At 37.6% G+C, this 7935-nt stretch overlaps 2 protein-coding genes across 10 annotated transcripts in view; both read left to right on the top strand.

Moving 5' to 3' along the window:
- The first annotated feature begins 181 nt into the window (after positions 1-181).
- LOC144092580 (uncharacterized) lies at positions 182-6079 on the top strand. 3 transcript variants are annotated; one of them, XM_077625512.1, is made up of 4 exons: positions 182-2109; positions 4016-4079; positions 4149-4407; positions 5238-6079. In XM_077625512.1, exons 3-4 carry the CDS (start codon positions 4153-4155, stop codon positions 5661-5663), a joined length of 681 nt encoding a protein of 226 aa, XP_077481638.1. In that variant the 5' UTR covers positions 182-2109; positions 4016-4079; positions 4149-4152; the 3' UTR covers positions 5664-6079. The 3 variants fall into 3 exon arrangements, with proteins under 3 accessions (XP_077481638.1, XP_077481639.1, XP_077481637.1); XM_077625513.1 differs by lacking the exon at positions 182-2109 and adding an exon at positions 2227-2932; XM_077625511.1 differs by lacking the exon at positions 182-2109 and having other exon boundaries at positions 3502-4079.
- The window catches only part of arhgap22b (Rho GTPase activating protein 22b), a 50157-nt gene continuing 47895 nt past the window's right edge, over positions 5674-7935 (top strand). For 5 of the 7 annotated variants that reach the window (XR_013306083.1, XR_013306082.1, XR_013306081.1 and 2 more), the window contains exon 1: positions 5674-6482. The gene's annotated coding sequence lies outside the window, so the exon portion shown is untranslated. The remainder of the gene's footprint in view (positions 6483-7935) is intronic. The other 2 variants (XR_013306084.1, XM_077625495.1) reach the window with 1 other exon arrangement.

The following is a 7935-nucleotide window of genomic DNA, read 5'->3' as shown; positions in this document are numbered from 1 at the left end:
TGCTGAAAGGGTTAGCTGTTATTGTTGAAAGGGTTAGCTGATCTGTTCAGAAACAGCTAATTCTTTCCTCTCACTGGAAAACTTCAATAAAAATTGGAAACTGGAAGGATTTGAGTTGTTCCTGCTGTGAAAAGATCGGGCCCCCTTTTCAAGTTTGGGGCAAAATTTGAAGAAAGTAGAGAAGAACTTGACAGTTGAAAACCAGTTGCGTGTGGTCGGGTCTGAAGGGTTTTTCTTGTTCCTTTGTTGCCTGTCTTCTTTTAAGGCTGGACTACTGAATTTATATCCTGGTTCATGACCTCAGGCAGGAAAGTTATCAAAATGTCAAACATAATTCGAATTAAGTTTAGTGTAAAGTTAGATTATACTTATTTTTGAGTGTGTCTGCATCGTCATCCAAGTTCATTTAAAAAAAATTGTTATGTTACGAGCGCGTTGCCGTGCAAAAAATGTTTTTCCAATCCAATATTCTGTTTTGGGTGTTTTTTTCAGAGTTGGTTGGAACAAATTAATTTGTTTTTGGGAAACGGTCATTTGAGTTACGAGTAAATCGACATAAGAGCTCAGGAATAAGGCAAAAATATGTTTTTAATTTTGCATAGGGCCTCTTTAGAACTAATATAATGTGAATATTTCATGTTGATAATTTTTACTGGATAACTGTGTTGTGTATCATTTGAAAATTTGTGTTAAAAGGTGGATTTTAGTCCTGGAACGCATCAAGATCGTATCTCAAGGTACCACTGTACTCTGTATTGTTGTTTTTGTTGATGACTACTGCTTTAGAAATATGTTCCTAAGCAAAATAAATCTACTAACCGCACTTCTGCTGAAATATTTTGAAAAAGAGAAGATGCTTAAGGTCACACCCGTCCACCAGGAAGGACAAAAGAAGAGAATGGACAACGGACAGGCTCGCAAACAAGTGACGTCGCCATTTAAAAGAGGCCAAGAAAAGCTATTGTTAGTCATCAAAACCACTGCATGTCTCAACAACAATTCTGTCTCGTGTCCTCGTCCCGTCATCCACACAAACTGCGTATCCTGTGCGGTGGCATAAATGCACGGCTTGACCAGACAAAAATGAACATAATGAAAGCGTGGAAGAAAATCACAGGATGGAGGAATGACAAACAGGATGGGAAAATTTCAGGACAACAGCGTCCATCCAGTGGAGGACAATTGCTTCTCTTTACAAGCCTGGGAACAACAAAACATCCTGTTTTGCTCTCATAATGCCAGCATTTAAAATGCTGTTTAAATGTTTGCACTTTTGTAAAAGTATGAAACATATGTGTCCTTTATTAGGTCATTTTTTTCAGAGCTCTATAGGATGACGCATTGCCTCATTTTTGGATATTTTGGACGCACATGAATGGATGTCGGATATCACCACGGAGATTTAGCCGCATGTGATTGGTGGGATCGACTTTTCCGAAGATCTCAACGCCAAGTCGGCTAAGGAGAAACAGATTGGCTCATGTTCACTATATCCTTGACATCATATATGCAAAATGGCTTTGGGAGTCAAAAGTAAAACAAAAAATTAAGATGACTTTTTAAAAAAAATGCTCATTTGTTCCCCCATTAATCACATGGGAGCATCTGACAGATTTTTTTTTTTTTAAAAAGAGGCAAACTCATCTTTTTTTTCTTATTATTGTGTCACCCTTTGTCAGAATTTAAGAAGAATGAAGCATTTTGGTTAAAGGGTTGCTATGGAAGCAAAGCCAACCAGTTCAAATGCAAACCACTCTTTTTAACCAATTTAGCCCTGAACATAGCAGGAATTAAGTTAGATCTCAAATGGCTTGTTTAAAATCCAAAACAATACTTTACAATGTTGCCAAGGCCTTTAACTAGTATTTAAAAAGTCATCAATCTGTTGCATCTGACTCAGGAATAAGGCAAAAATATGTTTTGAATTTTGCATAGGGCCTCTTTAGAGATAGTATAATGTTAATATTTCATGTTGATCATTTTTACTGTATAAATGTGTTGTATATAATTTGAAGATTTGTGTTGAAAGGTGGATTTTAGTAGATGCCGGACCATTTTAAACTAAAAAAAAAAAGGACTACAATGTGAGTGGGGCCACTAAAAGACAAGGTAAGTCTTTTGCTTTAATTCACTACCATCTAGTGGAGAAATGTTATGACTCATTTATTCTATACACTTTATCATCTATATTTTTTTAAGAATGTGCATAAAGAGAGCAATCAACAAAAACGAATCTTATTCCAGTAAAACTAACAATAAATAAATTACCTTTAAAAAAAAAGAGCTAAATTTGACAATCCCACACAGTAGATTATTGTATATGATTATATAGGATATTATTATTAACACTCAAGCAGTCTCATTGGTCGTTTTAAATGTTTGGAATTTAAAATAAACATAATAGAAGGCATAAAAATAAATCTCCTACTACAAATACCTGAAAAGTACCAGAGGGGGCGGGCCAACGTTCCAGTCTGTTATTGTTGTTGTTTTTTAAATGTATTACTTTTTAAAGTTCTTTTACATAGCCACTGAACAAGAGAACGGGGGTTATGACGTCATACCAGAGAACTTGTCGACTCTAATGACATAATTTGCGACCATGACGTCACATTGAATCACATGTCTACTTAGGTCCGCTGCTTGTTAATTTTTTTTTTTTTATGCATGCATTGCTGAGTTTCCGCACGTACGTCTTATTGCAAGACCCTTTTTTTATTCTTTGGGGATTTTTAGGAAGCTTGAATTTCCCCAGTAAAACCTGCACACGACACCAGAGACCACTCATAGATGGCGCTATAGTGACAGTCGTGTGGGATGTTTATTAATATTAATATAGACTGCGTGGGGAGAGAGTGGTATCGTCATAAACAAGGGCGGAAACTGGTGTAGGAAGGAAACTTCTCATTTTAGCAGAAGTGAAAGAAAAAAGGTCAGTTGTTCCTGTTTTATTCCCTTTTTAAAAATTCAAAAATTTAATTATTTAGTCTATTTTGGGGAGATTTTTATTTTGGAGTCATACAGCTTGTTGAAATAGCTTAATAGTTCATATGGACCACAATCGCAACTTTCCTTCACCCCTCGATGCCTAATATTTATTTAGATTAGAACTTTATTTCATCCCATATTTGGGAAATTTCTTGGTTGCAGTAGCAATACAGACACAGAAGACATTGTAGACCTAGCTAAAAAAAAGTTTTTTGCTATTGGTTTATTTTTACTATTATTTGATGTATTTTAATGAACTTTCTCAACTTGATTCCTCTGCTTGAAAGCAAAAACGTGACATTTTAGATTTAAACTTTAACTCATTCACTTCCATTAACAATGTTATGAAATAGTGCAGATGTCAAAACATGACAATGACTTCATTAATGCCATTTTACACGTGGCGACAACGAATTTGGACCTCAAACCTGCCGTCATTTCCCCATTTCGTACTTATTCCACTCAAAACAATGCATCAGGAAACACCCACTATTTTTCCGAAATTCTGGTTGTGACATCACAACCAGAATTGCCGAAAAACAAAAAGTGACAAAATAACAGAATTGTTACACAAGAAAAGTGCACCTGCTCATTCTTGATTTTTTTTTTTTAGTAGGTCGGACCAAAGCAGCTGATAAAAAGTATTTAATATTATTTAAAATGTATTTAATACTATTTAAAATCTAATTTCATTTTTAAGCCTTTTTTAGACATTATTTTAATGCAAAATATTTTCTGCTATCATTTTAAAGGCAGCTATTGTTCTATATAACACTTTGAAATCCACATTTACTGAGACGACTATCATTGATCGAATGATCGCTGCTGACCCTCCTTGCCAAAATGGATTGGACGTCTACCGTGGCAGACAATGGGTCCATTTTTAGGGATAATTCTATCTGCGACAGTCGCTAGGAAACACAAAAACAAATGCGATACATGTTTGGGTGACTCCAGAAATGCAGAGTTGTGACAAAAATACAAAATAACCGAGACTGCTATTCTTTTCTTTTCATGTCCTTTACAGTTTTACAGCTAAGCTGATGACACGGACCATTATTGGACATTTGGAGAGTAACTCGTTCATGCTGGTAAATTTGTCGAGAACCAAAGGCGTCTACGGATGGAATTTTAGGAGGATTGTATTCTTGTCGTTGCAGAATCATGCCCAAAAAGAAAGCCAGCGTCCCGAGAGGGAAGGTGTTCACGTCCAAAATGGCTCAGAATTGCGTGGAAGTTTTGACGGACGGCCGCCAGCGCCTCAATCTCAGTTTCAAGGACTTGGACGCCGTGCCGATGGCCATCCAGACTCTGTTCCGAGTGGATGAATTGCTCCTGAGCAGGAACCGTATCGTCTCGCTGCCGGAATTTATTCGCGATTTCAATAACATGCAAATTTTGGACCTGCACAGCAACTACGTGAGTATTTTTATTTTTATTTTTTTATTTAAAAAGTGCCAATACGTACAGGCATTTTATTTTATGGTTACAAACATCTTCTATATAAATGTATTGATTCAGAAAATTACTGTATGATTAAAATCCTAAAATAAGCCTCAAAAGAAAATTAATAATGAAGATTAATAAGTTATAAATGTATTGATTCAGAAAATTACTATAAAATGAAAATCCTAAAATAAGCCTTAAGAGAAAATTAATAATGAATATTAATAAGTAATAAATGTATTGATTCAGAAAATTACTATAAAATTAAAATCTAAAATAAGCCTCAAAAGAAAATTAATAATGAATATTAATAAATTATAAATGTATTGATTCAGAAAATTACTATAAAATTAAAATCCTAAAATCAGCCTCAAGAGAAAATTAATAATGAAGATTAATAGGTTCATGCATTTATTTTATTTATTTTATATTTTACTAAAACAAATTTTCTTATTTTTAGTACTTTGACTTGGTTTTCTATATTTTCCACATTTTTATTTTTTAAATCTATTTTATTTGAGATTTATCTGCCCATTTGTAGTTGGATTAGTTTTCAGTAGAATTGTATTAATTTGGCCTTTTTTTCATGTCCCCATTATTTTTGATGTACATTTTCTAAATGTAAATTCAGGCCCCAATTTCACGTTAAAAAAGAAGTGTTTTTTGTGCCTAAGAAACTATAACATTCATCACGGTGCCTATATTATTAATTATGGCAGATCAGTCAATCAAAGTGGGTCATAAATAGAGAGCAAAAACATGCCCTAATAACGTTTGTGATGACTTTGTGTTTTTGAGCTCAGCTGGAGGAGCTCCCTCCCACCATCGGTCTCCTGAAGGGCCTGTTGATTCTGAATTTGTGCAACAACCGCCTCACCCAAGTCCCCAAGGAGCTGGGCCAGCTGGTCAACCTCCAGAAGCTCTACCTGGGTCTCAACCAGCTCCAAATGCTCCCCACGGCCTTCGGCAACTTGAAGGAACTGGTCTACATCGGCCTCTCCGACAACAAGTTCAAGTCGGTGCCCAAGTGCCTGGAGAACCTCCAAAAGCTGGAGAAGGCCAACCTAGACCGAAACCCCTTTCCTCCGCCTCCGGACGAGAACGAATTGAAATTTCCCAGGAACTTTTTCCTGGTCAACGCCAGCGAATTGTGCAAAGACTGCCTCAATCACTGCCGGATCGACAAGAAGAAACTGCTGGAGGCCACGCGGCCCAGGGACCCCGAGTGAATGGTCGCCAGGCGCCTGGACCGGCAGCTGCGAGCGACACGGGAGCCGTCAAGGATGGCCCTCCGGAGTCGAGGAGTTTTTCACGGAGTCGTGCGCCGTATACGCACCCCTGGACCCTGGGATTGACACTAAAATGGCCGCCCCAGACCGGGATTGACACTAAAAAATGGCAGCCACATCCACTGAGCAAGGCGCGAGTGTTGTACTGTGGTCGTGGCCCGAAAGAAGCGCCAAAGTGTCCAATCCGAAGTGGCGTGTGGGAGTGGCGCCGGAAAACTTGCTGGGTACAGCAGTGAGTGCTTATCAAAAGAAAAACAAACCTTTTACTACCTCAAAAAATACCTGATGTCCAATTTAACAAAAAAAATTCAAAGCATTAGAAAAAAAAACTTGAAATAAAGTGCATCGTATTTGCATTGATGCCGATTATTTGCTTTTCAACACTTAATCTAGTACGTAAAGTATTGATACCAACACTTGAAAATTTGAGTCAGGCCCTAGAAGTCGTCCTAATGTCCAGGTTTGTTGAATTTAGTCTACTTCCAGGTTATCTTCTTACATTTGTACATTCATTTTCTAAACCACTTATCTTCACAAGGATCGAAGACCTATCCAGCGCAGTGAACGCACTACAACTATATTACATGTATAGAACTTTATTTATCTAATATTTTACTGTGTAATTCATTGAGTGGCAGGTGTCCAGCCAATCATTGGATACGATGCGATCATGCTACGCAGCAGCCAATCACAGCAATCAAGGAAAAATATGGACTAAATGGAAGCCAGACTACCTCAAGGACAGACCTGAAAAATAAGGTAAGTCAGATTTATTAAGATGTTTTATGTATGGATATTAATCATTAAATGTGATGGTTAGATCATTTATGGGTAGTAAAAATACACCTGGTGATGGCAGGTGTGATGCTGGTGGGTACTCGGACGTTTCGTCGAAAGACGTTTGGTCCCCGGACGTTTGGTCGACCGGACATTTGGTCGTCCGGACGTTTGGGAGAACAGACGTTTGGTAGAACGGACATTTGGTCGCCGGGTTGTTACTGATGAAACCAGCTCTCAAAATTATAATCATGAGAGAGAGTGAGTTTAATATTTAAATATCTAATATCAAAATATCAACAGTAAACTCTGTCATAATTTGGCAGCGAGCGAACCCGGCGACCAAACGTCCGTTCTACCAAACTTCCGGGGACCAAACGTCCGTGGACCAAATGTCTGGTCACGATGCTGGTGTGGCCAGATTTTTGAAAAATTAGAGAATATTGGTTGTGGGGGTGCCTTAGCCTAGCCCAGCTAAAGGTGAACAAAAGGCGGGGTCATTTCAGGGCATTTGCATTTGCGTTGTGGCGATTGGCGTTTGTGTTTTAACTATTTGAATACGTGTTGTAGCGAAAATTGGTGAGTATCAGGGAAAGTAATTAGATGTCTTCTGTAGTGACCACTGGGCCTGAAAGGGTTCGAAATGTATGACCAGGGACCCCCAAAAAAGCAGAAAAAAAATCAATTTATGTCCATTGGAGACCTGCAAAGACCGCTTCTCGCAAATATGACTCCCTAGGCGAAGAATTAACAATTTATCCATTGTATTCAAGGCACCTGTAAAAATATAAAGAAACATATTTGTGTATATTTCAATAAGACTGCCCTGCCCCATCAATTGATTGCTTTCACGGGGTTTCTCATCAATGTTCTTGCTCATGTCAGGCGGTCGATGAGACTTGAAAAGGTGCGAATTAGCTCGCCACTCTCGAATATCTTTCGCTTTGCTGAGTGGACGGGCAAATCTCATCAGACATGTTCGTTAGGAGGCAAGCATGCTATTGACTGAGCTTTGTTGCGGCCAAATGTGGGAGAAAAATAATAATATCATGATAATAATAGGACATGACTAAGTTCATCGATTTGATTTGATTTCTTATTTATATAATTTTCCTCCATTTCCAGCCTTGAGCCTTTTTCCAACGTGAATAGAAATTTCTGATAAACCAAGACTTTAATTGACCATGCAATCGAATGCTCTTTGTCCAATACTTTTGGAAACGTGTACACGGTCAGCACTATTGAAAATCAATTTCCGGCTATGCACGTGCAATTAGTTGATTTTTTTAAAATACAATGTTATTTAATTTGTCTGAAGCTTCTTGTGTAGCCCATATTCAATAATTAAAAAATGTATTTCTATGTAGAATTCATTTCGGGCCAATAAAACTAGCTGAAATCGGGCTATAGTTTGGACATCGTCTTAGAGAATAGA

This window comes from Stigmatopora argus, chromosome 18 (genome assembly GCF_051989625.1).
Source record: "Stigmatopora argus isolate UIUO_Sarg chromosome 18, RoL_Sarg_1.0, whole genome shotgun sequence".
Lineage (NCBI taxonomy): Eukaryota > Metazoa > Chordata > Actinopteri > Syngnathiformes > Syngnathidae > Stigmatopora > Stigmatopora argus.
This window is presented reverse-complemented; position numbering and strand designations above follow the sequence as displayed.